General features: G+C 45.1%; 1 protein-coding gene and 1 long non-coding RNA gene across 2 annotated transcripts; one reads left to right on the top strand and one right to left on the bottom strand.

The window, feature by feature from the left end:
- Window positions 1–933: 933 nt before the first annotated feature.
- LOC116991886 (CD97 antigen-like) lies at window positions 934–15,968 on the top strand. Its single transcript, XM_033050863.1, has 3 exons — window positions 934–1,022; window positions 1,824–1,992; window positions 15,881–15,968. The coding sequence occupies exons 1-3, from the start codon at window positions 934–936 to the stop codon at window positions 15,908–15,910; spliced, it is 288 nt and encodes a 95-aa protein (XP_032906754.1). The 3' UTR covers window positions 15,911–15,968.
- On the bottom strand, window positions 4,223–14,259 carry LOC116966030. Its single transcript, XR_004409880.1, has 3 exons — window positions 14,244–14,259; window positions 13,357–13,359; window positions 4,223–4,349 (listed from the first exon to the last, which is right to left on the bottom strand). It is a non-coding gene; the product is annotated as an uncharacterized LOC116966030 (long non-coding RNA).
- Window positions 15,969–23,869: the final 7,901 nt, after the last annotated feature.

Below are 23,869 nucleotides of genomic sequence, written 5' to 3'. Positions count from 1 at the left end.
TTCCCCATGGCCCATAAAGGTTTTCCCACGCCCCAAAATCCAGCAGTAAAACTCTGTAAGCAGAGATTCCTGCAAGAGAAAACATAACCTGGAAATAAGTTTAAGACTTACCTGCAGGTTTAAACTTACCGTTGTAAGGAGCAGCGCGCCTGCCAGTCAGCCGTTGCGGTATGCACTAGACATAATGACGCGCATGCGGGCTGACGGCCTTCTTCACGTAGTCACTCACGTGATTCCGAAGTAAAATTAAAGATAACATCTGCTGCAGTTGTACAGAGTCCTAGTGAGACCACACCTGGAGTATTGTGTGCAGTTTTGGTCCCCTAATTTGAGGAAGGACATTCTTGCTATTGAGGGAGTGCAGTGTAGGTACAAAAGGTGTATTCCCGGGATGGGGGGGGGGGACTGTCAAATGCTGGGAGAATGAAACGGCTGTGCTTGTATAATCTGGAGTTTAGAAGGATGAGAGGCGATCTTATTGAAACATTTAAGATTATTAAAGGTTTGAACACGCTAGAGGCAGGAAACATGTTCCCGATGTTGGGGGAGTCCAGAACCAGGGGCCACCATTTAAGAATAAGAGGTAAGCCATTTAGAATGGAGATGAGGAAACAGTTTTTCTCACAGAGAGTTGTGAGTCTGTGGATTTCTCTGCCTCAGAAGGCAGAGGAGGCCGGTTCTCTGGATACTTTCAAGAGAGAGATATACAGGGCTCCTAAAGATAGCAGAGTCAGGGGATACTGGAAGAAGTCAGGAATGGGGTGCTGATTGGGAATGATAAGCCATGATCATATTGAATGGCGGTGCTGGCTCGAAGGGCCGAATGGCCTATTCCTACACCTATTATCTATTGTCTATTATCAAGAAAATATTATTTCAATAAACAACTGTCTTAATTGGAATAATGTGGCTTTTTCTTTTCTTGGAAGGTCAATGGAGGATTTTTTTATTATCACTGTGTTGAAACTGGCTGAAAAGTTTTCAAGTATCAATCCTGATATGGGTCAGTTGAAAAAAATCAGGTGAGAACAACTGGTGTGGCTGCTGGTACCTTCCTTGGTTGATATGGTATTCAGGTCATGCAAATGGCCAGCACTTGTCCCGTCCCCATCCTTTTCCCATTATTCACATGAAGCTGCTGATGCTGACAGGTCCTAGAGTCATACCGCATGGAAACAGGCCCTTTGGCCCAACTCGTCCATGCTGACCAACATGCCCCATCTAAGCCATTCCCGTTTTCTGTTCTGATTTGGGATTCACGCACTGATAGCTGGGCCCTTTCCAAACTTACCAAAAGGGGAAATAAAATCAGGCAGATACAGTGGACCAGATAGAGGGAACTGTCGGCTCCAGGGTCATAGGTTAGATACCACACGTGGTAGGTCAAGCATGTAAATCACTCAGATGCCATTCCTGTCCTGTTATCTGTCGAGGCTTCTGAATGTGTTTAGGGGATGGGCATTCAGTGTGAAAAGGAATCAGCTTTGCATTGTTCTGTTTGAAACAAACATTTCTCAGCAGAGGCCAACATAATCATTTTTTCTTTTCCAATTAATCCTTTGACGTTTGGTGTGCCACAAGTCATAGCTCACATTGTATCAGCTGACTGGCTGATATCTCTATCGCTGCAGTCTGTGCATTGAAGTCTCACTGTTTGGTTTGATGGGGATTTCAGGATTTTAACCCAATCAACAAAAATAATTGAAAGAGAGAGGATCTAGAAGCAGCAGGAAGTTTATATTGCACCTTAAAGTATGCGCTGTAGTGAGTGACACAAAGTAAAGTATTGTCTTGCATTCAGATTCTCGTGCCTCTTGTTTTAGGGTCTTTACCTTCACTGCTGTCGCTCAGCTCTGCCTCCTGGGATGTACTTGGATATTTGGCATGTTGCACTTCCAGAAGGAAACAATTGTCATGGCCTACATCTTCACTGTGATCAACAGCATGCAAGGAATGTTCATCTTCATCCTGCACTGCCTCCTTAACAAGCAGGTAAGTCCCCTTGAATTTGTTCAGCAAGGTTCACTCAAACAGTATGTAGATGGCCAACCAGAGAGAGGGCAATGCTGGACCTTCCATTGGGGAATGAGGCTGGGCAAGTGACTGACCTGTGTGGGCGAGCACGTTGTGACTAGTCACAGGAATTATGGACTCAAGTCAACGGTGTAGCCATGGGCATTCGCATAGGTCCCAGCTATGCCTGCCTTTATTGACAGCTGCAGGACTAATAAGGTTATCATAGAAGGGGATTTTAACTTTCCAAATATTACCAGGGAATATCATAGTGCAAAAGGTTTAGACAGGGTAGAATTGGTCAAATGTATTCAGGAACATTTCCTCCGGCAATATAAAGAGAGCCCTTCTCCAGAGAAGGCAACGCTTGATCTAGTCTTCAGAAATTGGAATGGACAAGTGGATGAAGTGTTCATGGATGAGCCTTTTGGGACCAGCGGCCATTGTCTATTAGGTTTAGATTAGTTAAGGATAGAGACCAGGTGGGCCCACAAATTAAAATCCTAAATTGGGGCAAGGCCAACATTGAAGGTATTAGACAGAAACTTGCTCGTGTTGGTTTGAGAGAGTTGTTTGAAGGAAAAGGACCATCCAGAAATGGGATGTTTGTAAAAGTCTGCTGACAAGATTCCACGACCTTCATGTTCCTGTTAGAGTGAACGGTAAGGCAGGCAAACATAAGGAAGCTTGGATAATGAGAGAAATTGAGGCTCAGGTCAAGTGTGAGGAGGCATGGGTCAGGTCTAGGCAGCTGGGATCAAGTGTATCCCTAGACGAATTTCGGGAACTGAGGAGTAAGCTGAAAAAGGAAATCGGGAGGGCAAAAATGGTGTAGTAAAGACAAATAATATTAAGAATAATTGCAAGAGATTTTATAAGTACTTTCCGGGAAAAAGGGTAGCGAGAATGGGAACCCTCAGAATCAAAGTGGTCAATTCTGTGTGAAACTACAGGAGATGGGCAAGGTCTATAATATTTCTCCTCAGTTTTTACCGTGGAGACAGACATTAGGACCAGGGAACTTGGGGCAGTCAATGGAAATGTCTTCAAGGTTTCAAGATCAGTTTATTGTCAAATGTACCAATTAAGGTGCAGTGAAATTTGAGTTACCATACAGCCATACCAAGTGAAAAGCAACAAGACACACAACCACATAAAAGTTAACATAAACATCCTTCACAGTGGATTCCCCATTCCTCACTGTGATGGAAGGCAATAAATGTCAAACTTCTTCCTTTTTTTTCTCCCGCGGACGGGGCAGACAAACCACCCGCAATCGGGGCGATCGCAGCCGACAATCGAAGTCAGGGTGATCGAAACTCCCGCATCGGGGCAGTTGAAAGGCTTAAGGGCAGCATTATGGTCGAAGAGGTATGAAGGTGGACAAATATTCCGGGCCTGATCAAATTTATACAAGGACACTGAGAAGCTAGAGAAGAAATTGCAGGAGCCCTGGCTGAGATTTTTGATTTGTCATTAAATACAGGAAAGGTGCCAAATGACAGGAGCATGGCAAATGTTGAGCCTCTTTTTAAGAAGGGCTGCAGAGAAAATCTAGGGAATTACAGGCCAGTGTCTAACATGTGTGGTTGGAAAGTTACTAGAGAGTATTTCGAGGGTTGATATACATGCATTGAGATGTGCAGGGGCTGATTAGGGATAACCAGCATGATTTTGTACGTGTTTCACAAATCTGATTTTTGCAGATGGTTGTCAAAACTTGCAGCAGCATATTGATTGGTTGGGCAGGTGGGCTGAGGATTGCTTAATGAAGTTTAATAAATGTAAGTGTGAGGTGTTGCATGGGGGAAGACTAATCAGAGCAGGACCTAAACAGTGAATGGCAGGACTCTGGGGAGTATTGTAGAGCAGAGGGATCTAGGGGTTCAGGTACATAGTTCCTTGAAAGTGGCATCATAAATAGATAGGGTGGTCAAGAAGGCTTTCGACACATTGGCCTGAATGTAGACATTGGGAGGTCTTGTTACAGTTGTTCAAGACATTGGTGAGGCCACATTTAGACTATTGTGTTCAGTTTTGGCCACCCTGTTAAGCTGGAAAGGATGCAGAAAATATTCACGAGGTTGTTGCCAGGACTCGATGACCTGAGCTACAGGCTAGGACTTTATTCCTATGAGCACAGGAGGATGAGGGAAGATTTTATAGAGGTGTATAAGATCATGAGAGAAATAAATAGGGTAAATGCAGTCTTTTACCCAGAGAAAGGGAATCAAAAACACGAGGACATAGGTTTAAGGTGAGGGAGAAGAGATTTAATAGGAACCTGAGTGGCAAAACTTCTACACAAAGGGCGGTAGGTATATGGAGCGAGCCCTCTGGCAGTGTCATGTCCATTAATGGACTTTTCTGTTGAGCGGCAGTCAGTCCCTTGTCATGTAGGCGCCACCGCCTTTCATGTAGGTGGCTTTTCGGCAGAGCGTCCATTTGGTAAGTTTGCTTTTAGGCAATGCAGCTTTTCGGTTCCTTGCAATTTAGGCATCCTGCCCTTTCGGTTAGTTTGCATTAGGCATTTCGTCTTTGTACTCTTTCGGTTTATTGCCGTTACGGCCTCGTTTCCATTCAGTTCTTTGACTTTGATTTCTTTGTTCGGCTTCTCATCCGTCGGCGCCCCGTCCGGCTACCGTAAAGGGATATGGGCTAAAAGCAGGCAGGTGGGACTAGTGTAGATGGGGCATGGGTAAGTTGGGCCAAAGGACCTGCATATGCACTGTATGATTCTCTGACTCTAACATTGAACATAGAACAGTGCAACACAAGAACAGGCCCTTCGGCCCAAAGTGTCTGTGCCAAACATGTTTCCAAGACCAACTCGGATCTGCCTTCACACAATCCATTTGTTTCCATTTCCTGCATATCCATGTGCATATACAAAAGGCTCTTAAATGTCACTATCGTATCTGCCTGAACCACCAAACCCAGCAACTCATTCCAGACACTTAGCACACTTGTGTAAAAAAAAGTCAGATTAAACGAGAACTTACCAGTTTGAAGTTTGATCTTTATTTTATGAGGAGTTACGATGAGCGATTACGTGAAGAACTCTGCCAGTCCGCATGTGCGTCAATCTTCAGAGCAGTTGTGTGAAATCACAGATAACAGTAGTCAAAGTGACATAGTAAGATTTAGAGAGAAGACTAGAATTACCAGATGACCTTTATAATATGAGGGCTGGGAGCGGTGGGCACGTAATTGCTCATCGTAACTCCTCATAAAATAAAGATCAAACTTCAAACTGGTAAATTCTCGTTTAATCTTACTATTTTACTTCGGAGTCACGTGAGTGATTCCGTGACGATTTCAAAGCTCTGTGATTTCATGCCGTGAGAAACGAGTCCACAAAACCACAACTGCTTCATTCACAAACAGGGGAAACATTCATAATGAATAAATAATAATAATAGTAACCCCCCTCATCCGGGAGGAAACTATACAACTGAACCTAAAATAGAGTTGGCAAACACCCCTGGTCTGGCAATGGGTTATTATAAAATGTTTGGAAAGTTCGTTCGTTTGACCATCCTGCAGCCGCTAGGATGTGGTCCATTGGAATGTACATAACCCTTGCTGCTGATGTTGTAGCAGCCCTGGTGGAATGAGATTTGAAAATATCAGTATGTACTCCTGCATAAGCCAAAACCTGTTTTACCCACCTGGAGAGAGTCTGAATTGATAATTTCTTATAAAGTTTTTTGTAACTAATAAACATTGCTAGTTCAGGGCCTCTAAGGCTCTTGGTGACCTTGACGTATTGTATATGTGTGACCTCACATAATCGAAGGTCCCTGGGGTCTTCCATGAAACTAGTTTGAGACCTGATACCTGCTCTGCTTAACTAAATCATAAACATAAAATATTATATTATTTGCAGATGTAAACATCCTGTCCAGTCGCAATTATGTAGTGACTGACCGTTGCGCTGAGACAAGTGCCATGATGATAACTACCTTATGAGAACCGGGCCAAAGCTAAGGATGTAGTTGGAGCCCCCTGGTGAAGTAGTGTTAACACAATGTCAATATCCAATACTGCCCTGTACTTGTCCTGGAAGAACTTGTGTTAAAGATATCCTTTATAAACTCGATATCAGAGGGTGAAACCCGACAGAGTGGGTCCCGTTCACTGCAGCCAATATGATGGGAAGGCTCATTGGGCACAGTTAATAGCCCTATAACTCAATTCATTGTCAAAGACCCATTTGAAAATGAACTCCAAGGCGTCAGTAATCTGTACCGTAATAAATGTGGCATTAGCATTCAAACAAAATGCTTCCCATCTCCTGAAGAGGAAATGTACTGCTTTTTTGGTGCTATCCCTGCACTCTGCAGTGTGCACATACATGGATCAGTCTGACAACCCGAGCCATAAGAGCAGTCTTCTCAGAATCTGATTTTATCATGCAGAGGCAGGTTTCTGAGCCACAGGCTGAACCAGCAAAGTTTTACATTTAGAATAACCGTATAAGGTTGTATTATTATTCACGACAAAAGTGGGAACCAAGGCTGCATAGGCCAGTCAGACAGTACGAAAACCTAAAGCGGGAACTTGCTGACTTTATTGAAAGACCTGACCGATGAGGCAAAATGGAGGAAGACATAAAAGAACATTCCTCCTCCTTGTAGCGAGAATGTATCTCTCGCCACTGTTATGCCGCATATTTTTGCAACCGGCGAATGAGCCTGGATCCAACCATCTCGATATTTGGTGTTGCATCGAACCATAATTTAATAAAATACTTTGTGATCCAACACCCATTCTGCGTTGTCATTGATTTTACGTGATGATACACCAGTGCCAAATGAGATTAGGTAAATTATAACAGGATACTTTGACTTGATTGCACCCATGTGACTAACATATGCCACCACCATAGTGTATCAACTTGAAGTTGAGCATACAGATTATGCATATTCGCTCAATAACCCTTTAACCCATAGAATGCACCTAGTGTCTATAGATAGTTGATACCAATAACAGAAGAATTGGAAACTTATGCAAATATCCTCCACCTCCGAACTAGAGATGGCATTCGCAATGTTCCAGCATAGAGCACTTAGCATCAGTTTGTAATATAACTGAAATTTTACTGACCAAGCTATTGGAGCAATGCTGAATGCTGTTCGTCCATCATTGTGACTTTGGTAGCTTCAGCTGGTAATAGCATAGGTCTGTTAAAAATGACCTACATGGCACTTGAGAGGTTGCTACTTTGCATGAAGTAAGTTACCCCACTTGCACAGCTGAATCACAGCTACTATATTGCCAATTACACTTGATGAATAGAAGGCTGCTTTATAACAACAAGTTTGTTACAGGCTTCTGTTAGCTCCAATCTCTTGCCCCAGGGCGGAGTCACGGGCTAATTAATAGTTAAAGGTAGATCCCAATGATCAACATGTCTATTTGGTATCAACTTAAATTTAACTGGATGGATGAGAAATCCCAATTTCTCAAATATAGTTTGAGGATGAAACAGTTGATTTGAGCAAAATACAGCGTTAGAATATCGTCCAGACAAGACATAACAAGTGTTTTTGAACTCTGAGCCGTCCAAGCACCGATTTTAGTAATTTGGTAAATAACCTGGGAGCTGGTTAGGCCATTTTGCAATGCTTTAATTGTTATCATTGCCCTATCCAGATAAATTTCAAATGTCTCTGATGATCCCTCTGAATGGGAAATGAATAGAATGAATCTTTGAGATCGATGCATGCCATAGAGATCCTTATGAAAATCAGTTGTTAGTCATTAACAAACTTCCAATTTGGAAAAGTTTATACTGCAAATGCAAGTTAAATGCCATTCTCCATCTTTCACAATGAACAGACCACGCCTACCATCATTCCATGCCTGCCTCGAACGGCAACTCTGGCCCGATTTCCGAGCCTGTCTTGAAAGACAATCCTGGCCATAATACTGAGCCTGCCTCGAAAGACAACTCTGGCCATAATTCTTAGCCTGCCTCGAAAGACAACTCTGGCCATATTTCCGAGCCTGTCTCGAAAGGCAATCCTGACCATAATACTGAGCCTGCCTCAAAAGACAATTCTGGCCCCAATTCCAAGCCTTTTTGTAGCATCAACGGAGCGAAGGAAATTCCTTCATAGCCCGGATCGAACCCAGGTCTCTAGTGCTGCATTTTGCTGTAAGGCAGCAACTCTACAGCTGCGCCACCATGACCGACTGCTTGGAATGCTAGTATTGTGCAGTTTTACATGGTTAGATGCCGCTATCCATTTGTGTGTTGTACAAAAACAAGTGTAAACTATTACCAACTTGTAAGTGGTTCACTTACCCCATGTTTCGGAAGTGCCAGACCCACCTGTCTGCCTGGTTTCCTTGGTTGTAAAAGAGGACTGGTAGGGTGTGTGGAACCTCTGCCCAGATTTCATGCTGCCACCAGCTTCAGTGAACCGCTTACTGCCGATGGAGGTGTGGGGTTAGTTGTCGCCGAAACGATGAAGCTTTGCTCGTCGTTGGTACCTTGATTGGTCCGACAGCTTTTGCTTCCTCATCCAGGTTTTGCATGTTGAATAGGCCTTACCTGAGGAGAAGTTTTTGCGGCTGGCTTCTAATGTCCCCCTGATAGCACAGTTCACTGCCGGCACTTGTAGCGTGAGGGGAACTCTGGCCCCTTCCGGGTATTCTGCCAACGGCTGCTAACCAACTCTTCTGGCATTAACACCTTTGTTTGCGAGGATTCTCTTGAAGACATACGCATTTGCTCCAGTATGTTCCATGGACATACTTTAGAATTTGAAGTCACTTACATACTGACCACTCACACTCCCCTCCACTGAGAGGGAGATTTGTAGGCAGCCCTGAAACAGGTGCTGCCACAGGCCCCTGAGGATACCTGCACTGATATGGCCCCTTCTACAGTCCTATAGCAGGATGGAACATCACATTTGTGGGATAAACGCCCGAGGGCGGTATCCATGCTCCATTTTTTCCCTTGTGGGCACTTCTGATTCATGCCCTTCGTGACTCATGAGTCAGAAAACTGATTCCGAATGTCCCCCCCCCCCCCACTCAGAGAGGGAGACATTGTGCAGCCCTGAGACAGGTGCCACTGCAGTGGGCTCCCGAGGAGACCCGGGCTGATAGCTCCCTCCTTTGGAGCATATCATTGTGGAGCAACCTCTCCATATGGTGTTCCATGTGGGGTAGACGTCCGAAGACGCTATCCATTGAAGAAGGGTAACTCTTCTGGCCTGACTTCCCGAGTCCATAGGCCTGACTGACTCATTGTTGGTTTTACCCCATTTCCTGGGGACCACAGCGGTCTGGGGACAGTTGACCGCACTGTCAGCGATTCTAGTGGTAATACCGCCTTCCTCCTGGATTTACCCCCTCCACGGGAACCACAGCTGTCTGGGAGCCGCTGACCGCATTGTCAGCAACTGGGGTAGCGAACCTGACTGCCGCTGGATACCCGCGCTTCCGCGGTCCGGACCGGATGTCCCACGGCCCATAACCGGTTTCCACGCGGCCCGTCCGAACTTCGCCCCAAAAATATCCAGCAGGAAACCTCTGTAAGAAGAGGTTCCTGCAAGAAAAAAACAGAACCTGGTAATAAATACAAAACTTACCTGCAGGTTTAAACTTACCGCTGGCAGGAGCGATTCGCCTGCCAGTCAGTTGCTGCGCCATGCGTCAGACGCAATGACGCGCATGCGGACTGACAGGGTTCTTCACGGAATCACTCACGTGACTCCAAAGTAAAATCTGACTCGCACATCTCAGTCTTATAGCGCATACAGGCCCTTCGGCCCAACTCATCCATGCTGAGCAGAATGCCTAATCTAAGCTAGTCCCATTTACACGTTGGGCCTCTATCCCTCTAAACCTACCCTATCCAAGTGCTTCTAAATGCAGTTATAGTACATGCTTCAGGTGCCTATTCTGACAGTTCATACAATATAACCACCACTTTCTGTGTGATAAAATTGCCCCTAAGGTTTGTATTAAATCTTGCTCCTTTCGCATTAAATGTGTTTCTTTCTTGTTCTTGATTTCCCTACCCTGGTAAAAGTCTGTGAATTCACCTTCATTCCCCTCATAATTTTATACACCTCTAGAAGATCACCCTTGTCATCCTGTGCTCCAAGGAATAAAGTCCTAGCCTGACAACCTCCTGCTATATCTCACCCAACTCAAGTTCTAGCAATATCCTCACAATTCTTCTCTGTACTCTTTCCAGCTGAGTGACCTCCTTCCTAGAGCAGGGTGACCAAAACTGAAAACAGTACAGTGTGGCCTCACCAACATGTTGTACAACTTTAACATAATGTTCCAACTTCTATACTCAATACCCGTTGAAGGCCAATGTTCAAAGTCCTTCACCACCCTATCTCCTTTAAACTTTACCCTTCTCACCTTAAAGCTCTGCCCTCTAGTAATTGATTTTACCCTTCTAGGAGAAGGTTTCTGATGGTCTGCACTATATATGCCTCCCATTATTTTATTTGTGTGATGCTTGTAGTATGTGGGAGGTCAAGGACACTGCTGGTGCCTCTGGCTGCTACAAATGTGAGAAGTGCGTCCAGGTACAGTTCCTGAAGGACCCTGTTGGGGAACTGCAGAAGCAAGTGGATGACTTCAAGTTTATCCGAGAAACTGAGTCGTTCCTCGACAAGTCCTACAGTAAGATTGTTACACCTAAGGTACTGGAAGAGAGAAGGTGGGTGATGGTGAGAAATGGAGGGAAGCATGGAATGCAAATGCCCCCGGGTGTTTTACATCTTGTGAACAGGTTCACCCACTTAGAAGCTGTCGGGACTGAAGATGTTATTACACTGAGCGGCGGACTGGCTTGCGAAGCAAAAAGGGCTGTTGAGCCAAAACCAAAGAGGCCAATGTCGGGCAATGCAATTGTAGTGGGAAACTCCATTGTGAGAGGTACGGACAGGGATTTCTGGGGCAACAGACGGGATTCGAGGATGGTGTGCTGCCTTCCTGGTACCAGGATTCAGGATGTGACGGACAGAGTGCCGAAAATCCTCAAGGGCGAAGGTGAACAGCCGGAAGTGGCAGCGCATGTCAGCACAAATGATGTCGTTAAGAAGGGAATGAATATTCTGCAGTGTGACTTTAGAGAGCTCGGAAAAATGCTGAAAAGCAGGTCCTCCAGGGTTGTTATCTCCGTTTGCTTCCAATTCCTCATGCTGGCGAGAGCAGGAACAGGGAGATACGGGACCTGAATAAGTGGCTGAGGAACTGGTGCACGGGGCAGTGATTTAGATTCTTAGATCACTGGGATCTGTTTTGGAGTGAGGGGGAACTGTACAAAAGGGACGATTGCATCTTAAAGGTGGGAGGCCAGCATTCTGGCAGGCGGGTTTGCCACTGCTGCACGGGTGGTTTTAAACTGAATAAGGGGGGTGGGGTGTCAAATGGGATAGTCGAGGATGGAGTTAAAGGGAAAGGGTTTCTTAAATGTGTGAGCAGAGAGACAGAGGGGGTGTAAAATGAGGGTAGAAGCAATAGGTAGTAAGGTGAAAAGTAAAAGTGGCAGGCAGACATATCCAAAAATCAAAAAGGGCCACTGTTCATCATAATTGTATAAGGGATAAGAGTGCTATAAAAAACAAGCCTGAAGGCTTTGTGTCTCAATGCAAGGAGCATTTGTAATAAAGTGGATGAGTTGAATGTGCAGATAGCTATTAACGACTATGATATAATTGGGATCACGGAGACATGGCTCCAGGGTGACCAAGGCTGGGAGCTGAACATCCAGGGATATTCAATATTCAGGAGGGATAGACAGAAAGGAAAAGAAGGTGGGGTAGCGTTGCTGGTTAGAGAGGAGATTAACACAATGGAAAGGAAGGACATTAGCTTGGAGGATGTGGACTCGATATGGGAAGAGCTGCGAAACACCAAGGGGCAGAAAACGCTAGTGGGAGTTGTGTACAGGCCACCTAACAGTAGTAGTGGAGTTGGGGTTGGCAGCAAACGGGAAATTAGAAATGCGTACAACAAAGGCAAAATAGTTGTAATGGGTGACTTCAACCTACATATAGATTGGGCGAATCAAATTGGCAGGGGTGCTGAGGAAGAGGATTTCTTGGAATGTATGCGGGATAGTTTTCTAAACCAACATGTAGAGGAACCAACGAGAGAGCAGGCTATTCTAGACTGTGTATTGAGTAATGAGGAAGGGTTAGTTAGCAGCCTTGCTGTGCGTGGCCCCTTAGGCAAGAGTGACCATAATATGGTTGAGTTATTCATTAGGATGGAGAGTGACATAATTAATTCAGAAACAAGGGTTCTGAAATTAAAGAAAGGTAACTTGCCGTCCAAGACGTGAATTCTTAAAGGGTTGACGGTGGATATGCAATGGATATGCCCAGTATGGCAAAAGAATAAATCAGGGAAGGTAGTGCATCCGTGGATAACAAAGGAAATCAGGGATAGTATAAAAATAAAAGATATACAAAAAATAAAAGCATACAAATTAGTCAGAAAAAGCAGCCAAACAGAGGACTGGGAGAAATTCAGAGTCCAGCAGAGGAGAACAAATGGCTTAATTAGGTGAGGGAAAATAGATTATGAAAGAAAATTGGCAGGGAACATAAAAACTGACTGCAAACATTTTTATAGATATGTGAAGAGAAAAAGATTAGTTAAAACAAATGTAGGTTCCTTGCAGTCAGAAACAGGCAAATTTATCGTGGGGAACAAGGACATGGCAGACCAATTGAATAACTTCTTTGGTTCTGTCTTCACTAAGGAAGAAATAAATAATCTGCCGGAAATAGCAGGGGACTGGGGGTCAAATGAGATGGAGAAACTGAGTGAAATCCAGGTTAGCCGGGAAGTGGTGCTAGGTAAATTGAATGGATTAAAGGCCGATAAATCCCCAGGACCAGATAGCTTCATCCTAGAGTACTTAAGGAAGTAGCCCCAGAAATAGTTGATGCCTGAGTGATAATTTTTCAAAACTCTTTTGATTCTGGAGTAGTGCCTGAGGATTGTAGGGTAGCTAATGTAACCCCACTTTTTAAAATGGGAGAGAGAGAGAAAATGATGAATTACAGACGAGTTAGTCTAACATCGGCAGTGGGGAAACTGCTAGAGCCAGTTATTAAAGATGGAATAGCAGCACATTTAGAAAGTGGTGAAATCATTGGACAAAGTCAGGATGGATTTACGAAAGGTAAATTTTTTGAGGTTGTAACTAGTAGAGTGGATAAGGGAGAGCCAGTGGACGTGTTATATCTGGACTTTCAGAAGGCTTTCGACAAGGTCCCACATAAGAGATTAGTATACAAACTTAAAGCACACGGTATTGGGGGTTCAGTATTGATGTGGATAGAGAACTGGCTGGCCGACAGGAAGCAAGAAGTAGGATTAAACAGGTCCTTTTCAGAATGGCAGGCAGTGACTAGTGGGGTACCGCAAGGCTCAGTGCTGGGACCCCAGCTATTTACAATATATATTAATGATTTGGACGAGGGAATTGAATGCAACATCTCCAAGTTTGCGGATGACACGAAGCTGGGGGGCAGTGTTAGCTGTGAGGGGGATGCTAGGAAGCTGCAAGGTGACTTGGATAGGCTGGGTGAGCGGGCAAATGCTTGGCAGATGCAGTATAATGTGGATGAATGTGAGGTTATCCACTTTGGTGGCAAAAACAGGAAAGTGGACTATTATCTGAATGGTGGCTGATTAGGAAAGGGGGAGATGCAACGTAATCTGGGCGTCATGGTACACCAGCCATTGAAAGTAGGCATGCAGGTGCAGCAGGCAGTGAGGAAAGCGAATGGTATGTTAGCATTCATAGCAAAAGGATTTGAGTATAGGAGCAGGGAGGTTCTACTGCAGTTGTACTGGGTCTTGGTGAGACCACACCTGGAGTATTGCATACAGTTTTGGTCTCCTAATCTGAGGAAAGACATTCTTGCCATAGAAGAAGTACAGAGAAGGTTCACCAGACTGATTCCTGGGATGTCAGGACTTTCATATGAAGAAAGACTGGATAGACTCGGCTTGTACTCGCTAGAATTTAGAAGATTGAGGGGGGATTTATAGAAACGTACAAAATCCTTAAGGGGGTGGACAGGCTTGATGCAGTAAGATTGTTCCCGATGTTGGGGAAGTCCAGAACAAGGTGTCACAGTTTAAGGATAAGGGGGAATCTTTTAGGACCGAGATGAGAAAAACATTTTTCACACAGAAAGTGGTGAATCTCTGGAATTCTCTGCCACAGAAGGTAGTTGAGGCCAGTTCATTGGCTATATTTAACAGTGAGGTAGATGTGGGCCTTGTGGCTAAAGGTATCAGGGGGTATGGAGAGAAGGCAGGTACAGGATACCGAGTTGGATGATCGGCCATGATGATATTGAATGGCGGTGCAGGCTCGAAGGACCGAATGGCCTATTCCTGCACCTATTTGCTATGTTTCTATGTTTCTATATACTTCTATCAGGTCCCCCCCACAACCTCCAGCACAAAAAAAGCTATGTCTGTCCTACCTCTACCTGTAGCAAATACCTCCTAATCCAGGCATCTTTCATGTAAACCGCCTTTGCACACTTTACAAAGCCTCCACATCCTTTGTGTAATGCGGAGGCAAGAAAATGCACACAATACTCCAAACGCTTCCTTACCAAAGTCTAATAAAGCTGCCTGACCAAGTGTATCCAATGGCGTTGTGGAAACCAAGGGAAAAACTGGTGCCCACTGGTTGGCATGCATATCGTGGGCCGAATGGCCTGTTTCCATATTTCTTAGACTCTATGACAATGATGGACAACATTATTAACCACAATATCTACACAGCTGAATGTCACAGAACAATCTGTAGATGCCACAGAGTTCCAGGGTCTGGCAGATATTAACAACCACTGGGCCACCAATACTGAGTTCAGTTGTGGAACTGAGAACGGTGTCAGGTGCGGGGTGGAAACTGGAGCAGGAACTTCCTGGGTGGTGTGGCTGACAAATCCACTCACTGCAGATAAAGCTGGAGTAACCCTTTGTCCTGGTGCTGATCTCTTGCCTTCTGCTTTGGCAATGAGAGTGAGGTAGCCAGAAGCCTGCAGCTCGGGGCATAGATTGTGAACTCTGACACTCTGACTCTGGTCTGTCAACTCTGACTCCCTCTACAAAAAAGGCCAGAGCAGACTCTTTTTCCTCAAAAGGCTCAAATCCTTCAATGTGTGTAATGAGATGCTGCACATGTTTTACAACACTGTGGTTGCAAGCATTATTTTCTACGCTGTTGTCTGCTGGGGCAACCGCATTAGTGCAAAAAACAACAAGAAGTTGGTCAAACTGGTTAAACGAGCTAGCTCAGTGCTGGAGGGGAGAGTAGACTCTGGGATGGATGTGCTTGAGAGGTGTATGAGGCACAAGGTGCAGGTCATCCTGAAAAACCCTGGGCATCCCCTCCATTTAATTCTGGAGAGTCAAAAGAGCACTCGGAACAACAACCAGCTCCTCTCCCTGCCCAGTAGAACGGAGCGGTTCAGGAGATCCTTCACCCCTGCAGCCATTAGATTTTATAATTCGGACCGCTAGGCTGTAGGGGGATGCATTTTGCTATTTTTAATTTTTAACTTAATTATTGGTCTTTTTAAGTATTTATTGCTCTCAGGTAGTGTCCACATTGTATTCTATGTATTTTCTCTCTGCGTTCGTTTTGAATCTGTGGGTTTGTTGGTTGGGGGCTTCTGGACATCTGAATTTCCCTGAGGGGATCAATAAAGCATTAATTAATTAATTAATTAATTATCAATCAATTATTAATTAATTAATTAACTCCATGGACAGCCCTGGTGTAATGGCCACTGGCAATGGTGTGGACAGGATTGTAAACACTCCATGTCACCTTGTCTTTCAGGTGAGGGATGAGTACGCCAACTTCCACTAATTCTACCAATTGAAGAAAGACTCAAAATCCTCCGAGATTTTAATTTCATCGACGCAGGTATGGTTACGATTAGTCTAGTGCCATGTCTGTCATGGAAGAGTGATTGTACTCATGTACAGTGTGATGTGACTGGATAGCACAGAAACTACATTTTACTTCGGAGTCACGTGAGTGACTACGTGAAGAGCCCCGCTAGGACGCATGCGTGTGATATCGCTACACGCATTGCGAAACGTCAGGCGGGGTGGAACGACGTTCCCCCACAGCGGCAGTTTAAAAGCCGGAACCTGCAGGTAAGAGTTACTCTGCGGCGTTTTTGTGTGTTTCCTTACCAACTTACAGGTGGGAAGCATGGACAAGTCAAAGAAAACGAGGACTGCGACAAAGCTGGTGGGGGAGGACCGCGGAGTAGCAGGCAGCCAGCAGCGGCCAGCGGCACTTGGATCACCGATAATGGGATCAACTGTGCCCGATGTCGCCTCCGCACCGGCCAAATCCACTCCGCGGCCGGGCGGTAAGGCAAGACAAAAAACTAAGAGTCGTGGACTCAGAGGAGTCGGACTCTGAGCAGCCGCGGGCGGGCCAGCGACCGTGAGCGCTGGAGCCGGATGGAGCGGTGTGTGGAGCATTTGCTCCAACGTGACAGGCTCCGGGAGATGGAGTTGAGTCACTGTGGGCTCTATGGAAAACCCACAGCAGCATCTCTTGTAGGGCTGCACAGTGTTTCTCCCTCATCAGAGGGGAGCAATGGGGGTCAGTTCTGGGCTGATCCTGAAGAGGGTTTCCCAGAAGAAAAATCAAGTGTGCAGGGGGTGCAGGAACGAGAAAATCTGCTGGACATGGTGTCCAATTTCATACAGCCAGTCCAGACTGGCCAAAACCTGGAGCAAAAGCTTGCTGCCAGTATAGACTATATGTCTTTTAACCAGCTACAAGAACAGGCTGTATTGGACACCACATCAAGACATCTGGCACCGGGAAACTGCATATCCCTGAATATTCCAGTAGTCAATACTTGTATATGGAAACATATTGGAATAGGAGTTAGGGGCATGGATGTCAAGCTCCAAAAAGTATTAAAACTCCTAGCAGCAGGGATAACAGCATTCCCCCGCACAGTGGATGAGAAGGATATGTCCCAGGATCAACAAGATGCACTGGCATTGTTTTGCAACACTTAATATGAGTTAAACAGCATCAGGAAGAATGCCATTCGACCCACTTTAAATCCGAAATTCGCGGGTCTGTGCAAACCTGGGAACATAAAACCACCAATACTACTATTTGGAGGTAACTTATCGAAGCAAGTCAAGGTGCTCGATGAGGAAGCAAAAACCCTGGGACTCATAAAAGGGACTTCATCCAAAACCCACTACAGCCATAGACAGCACCCCTACGCACCCACCAGTAGAACAAGACCGACTGGTGAAAGCTCGAAGGTCCGGTACACTAAACATGAGTCTTTTTTAGGCCATGGCCCAGGCCGACCTTCTTGGAAGATACGCGAACCTCCAACATCAACCAAACCACAAACCCAGACTACACCGCCTCAACATCAACTAAGGACTTACAAAAAGAAATAAACCTGCCACTGGTAACTATGGAGGTAGGTGGGCTGGTTCCCTACAAAATACAGGGAGCATGGAGGTTGGGGGGGGGGGGGATTACACTCCTTTCTGGATGCATGGAGCATGTTAACTACCGATACATATATTTTAAGCAGTATCCAGGGATATACAATAGAATTTATACACAAGTACAGCCCTCCAGTTCAACATATACCGAACCGAGTGTTCGTACTCTCGGGTAAAGAGAAATCAGAAGCACATGCTGAACTGGAGCGGCTTTACGCAAAAGGTGTAATTGAAAAATCCCAAAACAAACCGCTAGAATTCGTGTCCAATATATTTACCAAAAACAAAAAAGATGGTGGTTGTCGCATCATCATATATCTGACCAAATTGAATACATTTGTACAATACATTCATTTTAAAATGGAAACCTTTGTTACTGCTAAACAATTGATTTCCCAAGGTTACTTCATGGCTAGCATCGATTTAAAAGATGCTTACTATTCAGTGCCTATACGAGGTGACCACAGATGTTTCTTAAAAGTCAACTGGATGGGAAAGCATTGGCAGTATAGAGTGCTACCAAATGGTTTAACATCAGCCCTCAGGCTGTTCACAAAAATTTTGAAACCAGCCCTAGCGTTTCTACGGAAACGAAAACACATGGTCATGGCATATCTAGATGACATACTTATTGTGGGCAAAACTTTGGAATTGGCCAAACAAACTAACAGCCACAAAACAGTTATTTGAAACACTGGGGTTTATTATCCATCCAGTTAAATCTAAATTAACGTCTTCCACTACTATGGACTATTTGGGGTTCACCATTGACTCAGTTCACATGTCGGTGACTTTGACAAAGGGAAAGGCTATAGACTTAATAGAGGCTTGCAAAAACCTCATTGACATCAGTAAACCATCCATCAGATTGGTAGCTAAAGTAATTGGCAAAATGGTGGCTGCCTTTCCAGCCACACAATTTGGACCTTTACATTTCCAAAATTTAAAGAGGGCAAAAATACAAGCACTCAAAATTAATGCTGGTCATTTTGACAGACCAATGAAGCTACCAATCAAAGCTATAATGGAACTAAATTGGTGGATAGATAACATTTGGCATTGTTTCAATCCAATCATTATCAGCAACCCTTCAATGGTGCTACAAACTGATGCCAGTGCACTTGGTTGGGGTGCCACCAATTCCATCTCCAGCTGTGGCGGTAGATGGACTGCTCAGGAGGCATCATTATTACTCACACTGGGCATAAACTACCTGGAAATGTTGGGTGCATTTTATGGCCTAAAGTCATATTGTACTGGGTCATATCACCAGCATGTTAGACTACAGATTGACAATACCACCGTGGTAGCAAATATCAACCACATGGGTGGAAACAAATCGACATCATGTGACAATCTGGCTAATACAATTTGGCAGTGGTGTATTCAGAGAGATATTTGGATATCAGCTACTTACCTACCAGGTAAACTAAATTAAGTGGCAGACACCAGGTCATGCAAATTTAATGAAAACACCGAATGGATGTTGAATAAAAAAGTATTTGCTGATATTACAGCATGATATGGAACACCAGATATCGATCTATTCGCATCCAGGCTTAATCGCCAGTTATCAAATTATGTTTCGTGGGAACCAGACCCTGGGGCAGTGGGTACAGATGCATTTTCGCTGCATTGGGGGAAATTGTTTATTTATGCATTCCCTCCTTTCTGCCTCATCAGTCGGGTATTAAGGAAAATACAGCAGGACTCTGCGTCTGGTATTTTGGTAGTACCCGATTGGCCTACTCAACCATGGTTCCCAGTGATACTGAACATTGTATTAGAACCATGTATCACCATCCCGATTAGACCAGACTTGTTGGTTCATCCCGTTCAAGGGATAGCCACCCATGCCATATCTATTTGAATTTATTAATTTGTAGAGTTTAAAAATACCACTACTACAGCTGGGACTGACGGACCGAACAGTGAACATGATTTCGGCGGCCCAAAGACAGTCCACCCAAAAACAGTATCTGGTCTATATCAGGAAGTGGGAGATGTATTGTCACAAAAACAACATCACCTACAGAGATATGAACATCCCGTCTGTTCTGGAATACCTGGCAGGCCTCCATTATGATGAGGGGCTCAGTTATAGTGCCATCAACTGCGCCAGAAGTGCCTTATCAACTTATCTATGGCAAGGAACAGAGCGTCACTCTGTTGGGACACACCCACTGGTAACAAAACTTATGAGGGGAATTTTTAATACCAATCCCCCAAGAACCAGGTACTCCCAAATATGGGATGTGAGTATTGTCCTGAAAATGCTCAGGAATTGGTCTCCAGCAACAGCTCTGTCCCTACATAGACTGACATTAAAAACAGTCATGCTAATGGCATTGGTCACGGCACAGAGGGTACAGTCATTACATAAATTAAGACTGGACAACATGACTTCTTCACCTGAAAATATTACGTTTCATATTTATGAATTAGTAAAGCAGAACAGACAGGGATCAGCAGGCCTCAATATAGAATTTAGGTCTTACCCAACAGATGATCGTCTCTGTATAGTAAGACATTTGTCGTTATACATGGAGAAAACGAAAATCATCAGAGGTAATGAGAAGGCACTTTTAGTCAGCCATAAGCAACCACACAAAAGAGTGACGGTCCAGACCATTTCAAGATGGCTGAAACAGGTTCTAAAACAGGCTGGGGTGGATATTAATATTTTTAAATCTCATTCCACCAGGGCTGCAGCTACATCGGCAGCTATGCAGTTGGATGTACCAATAGACCAAATCCTCAAGGCAGCAGGATGATCAGGGGAAAAAACATTCCAACTTTTTACCATAAACCAGTCATGAAACCTGGAACGTTTGCTGAAACAATTTTAAGTTCTGTAATTTAATTTACCCCATAAAATAGGGGTTATAATTTGTGTTAATAAATTTCATGGACTTCAATGTCGGATCATGTCTAAATTATGTTGACACAATTCCTCCCACAGTCAATAAGGCAGATGTGATGCGTGGACTTTTTCCACGGCATGAAATCACAGAGCTTTGAAATCTTCACGTAGTCACTCACGTGACTCCGAAGTAAAATAGTAAGATTAAACGAGAACTTACCAGTTCGAAGTTTGATCATTATTTTATGAGGAGTACGTTGAGGGAATACGTGCCCTCCGCTCCCACCCATGATCATATACTCAACTGGTATTTCTTCTCTAATCTTACTATGTTTAGTCATTACAGTTATCTGTGATTTCACACCGCTGCTTTGAAGAATGACACGCATGCGTCCTAGCGGGGTTCTTCACGTATTCCATCAACGTACTCCTCATAAAATAATGATCAAACTTCGAACTGGTAAGTTCTCATTTAATCTTACTATTTCTCACTACATCTCTGTACACGTGACTATAATAAGGACTAGTACCAGGAAATGTACCCATTTAGTGGCCTGTTTTTACCTGTATATCTTACTTAAATGGGCTGTTTTGAGCAGTATCCGCTTCAAGGGGACCTGAATCTTCCAGAATCAATCTTGGTTGACAGAATTGAAAGATGCCGCAGGAAACAGGCCCTTCAGCCCACCGATTTCACACTGACCATCAGTCACCCGTTCATACTATATTCTATGTTATCCCATTTGCGCATCCACTCCCTACACACTAAGGGCAAATTGACAGCGGCCAATTAACCAACATGTCTTTGTGTAGGGGAGAAAAGTGGGGCACCGGAGGAAACCCATGCAGTCACAGGAGGAACATCCAAATTTCACACAGACAGCAGCCGAGGTCAGGATCGAACCCGGGTCTCTGAAACTGAGGCAGCGGCTCTACCTGCTGCACTGCTGTGCCTCCCTGGTCATTGTTTTTTCTTTTACCAGGGATCTGCAGCACGTTCTCTGACACCCACAATGTCACATTGTCCTGTGGCTGTTGGAGTAAGGGGCTCACTCCATCCGCACACCACCCTACAATTGTACACGTCTGCACTCACACACCCAAATCCCAATGAACCTGACCAATGCTCCACTCATTGGCCCGGCCATGGACCACGCGGCCTAGATCAGGTTACACTGTCGTGCTACACAACATCACCAGCCATTCCCCACACATTAGCCCATACACTGCCTCCCACACACCCACATACAAACCTGCATCTTTGGCCATATATCCACCCACTCAGTGTCACACATGCTGTCACACATACTCCCCACACTCGTTCACACACTCCCCCGCAAACTGTAAACATGTCCCCCAAATATTCATCCTCCAACTCGGCCACTCACTGCACCCACAAACCCGCACACCAAGACACTCGCTCCCCTCACCCTTTGCCCCCATCTATCCCCTCAGACAGCCCCAGGTGCAGTGGTCTGTGTTGGCTCTCGTGGTGTTGCCTGCTGTGCCATGGTGGGGGTTGGCAGGGTTGATGTGCTGGTGTCCTGCTCGTGAGAACATTCGTTCTCTGCTGCCTCAGCCAAAGACAGCAGGTGTTCTGGCCCCGACAAGCTGCCACGTGGTTAGTTTGTGATCTCGATGTCTTGTCTGCTTCCTTACAGGGCCCGAGAAGTGTTCATGAGATGGGAATGTGATTGAAAGCACGAGAGCTCTGCAGAGCTGGCTACAGCTGCTTCTAAAGCGAGAGACACAGAGCACAAGAGCAACAGTGCAATGACTCTCTTTGCTTAGGACTGTAACTAGCCTCTCCACTGGGACTACCCCATTGCTGCTGCCACCCTCTCCCCATTCTTACCTCTATCGCTCTGTTTCAATCTGTTACCAACTTCAGACGAAAGAGGCAAGAAGTTGCAGCTGAGAGTTGAGCTGCTTCAGCTCTCTGCTTCAATTGAGCATGTACATAGCAGGAGTTCATAGCTTCTACATTGTTGAACAGACTGTCCAATAATAAGCACGGTAGCATCTAGCCTGGATTCTGGGGAACGGAAGAGTTGCCTTTCACTTCAAGCACCTCCCTGGGCAGATGGGATGATGTCCGTCTGGCTTTAAGGTTGTTTGATTTGGTGATCCTCTAATTGTTGGCTATTGGACAGTGGTTGGCAGGGTGACAAACCAGGATTCAGCCATCGGAAGGTGAGCACGGGCAGCACAGGTCAATGAGTGCTTGTGAGTTTGGAAGGAGTTTGCTTGGGGTCCAACATGGGCAGGGTGGATGTCTAGCAGGTTTAGAGTTGAGTTAGTGTTGAGTTTGTAAGCTGACAGAGGGTGTGTCCCAGACTGGCTTTTGCCTGCTGTTTGATTGGGTGACACAATATGATGACAAGAGTGCATGTGAGCTACAAAGCCATTCCCCATCGCCGCCCATCATTATTTGGGGCTTTTCAAGAGCCAACAAAAAGCAGGTTGTAAATGCCACTGACAACCACATCTCCTGATTGGTTTGGGACATGCGAGGCACAGATGAGCTTCTCTCTCTAGCCAGTATCAAGGGTGAAAGGCCGAAGGGTAAGAAAGCCTGAACTGGACACACCATTCACCAGGTGAGATGCCAGAGTCTGGCTCAGGCCGCTGCTCAGCCCTGAGTCAGGCCCAGTGCAAGTTCCTCAGCAGAGAATCAGCACGAGGCAGCCTTCACACGGGACCCCATCTCTTCCCGGTTCCCTCCAGCCCCTCGGCACCAGCTAATAGCCGTCACCATTGAGTGATACCCACCACCATCTCACCAACACATTATCGGGGTGGAGTGGTTCATGGATGTACCTCCCATTGTCACCCTCTCAAAGACAGTGTGGGACGGAACACTCAACCCTGTCTTTGCCTGAGGCTGATGAATGAAAATGCAGCCAGTGCTGATCATGGCTGTGGATCCCAGTGCCCCGGGTTTGCCCTGTAACTGCCGCAGGTGAGACAAAGATGTTTCACCGGCTCATACGGAGGAAGCAGGAAGGGCAAGCTGGTTACACCTTGTTACTGTGTACTGATAAGTAGAAATGCAAAATGTTTAAATATGCCAGGCCTTTATTTAATAAAAGTTTCATCCTGATCTGTGTGTCTTGTTAATATGTTCACATTCCTCATATTAATAATTATTTCTCATAACTTGTAAGAAGGTGTGGTCTAAATGTGAAATATTCAAAGTGACACTGAGCAAGGGCGGTTTAGACCAAATGTGCCTTTGAAATCCATGGTTACAGGAAGGCAGGAGAATGGGGATGAAAGAGAAAAATTGAGCAGTCATGATTGAATGACATAGAGTTGGTGGGTTGAATGGCCTAATTCTTCTCCAATGTCTTATGGTCTTATGCCCTGGGAAACAAGAAGTCATTCCTAAAACCCAGGACTGAGATTCCTCCCTGCACTTGGCCACAACTCCAGACGGATCCGCGATTGGAAGTGGGACCA

This window comes from Amblyraja radiata, chromosome 35 (assembly GCF_010909765.2).
Source record: "Amblyraja radiata isolate CabotCenter1 chromosome 35, sAmbRad1.1.pri, whole genome shotgun sequence".
NCBI classification, from domain to species: Eukaryota; Metazoa; Chordata; class Chondrichthyes; order Rajiformes; family Rajidae; genus Amblyraja; species Amblyraja radiata.
This window is presented reverse-complemented; position numbering and strand designations above follow the sequence as displayed.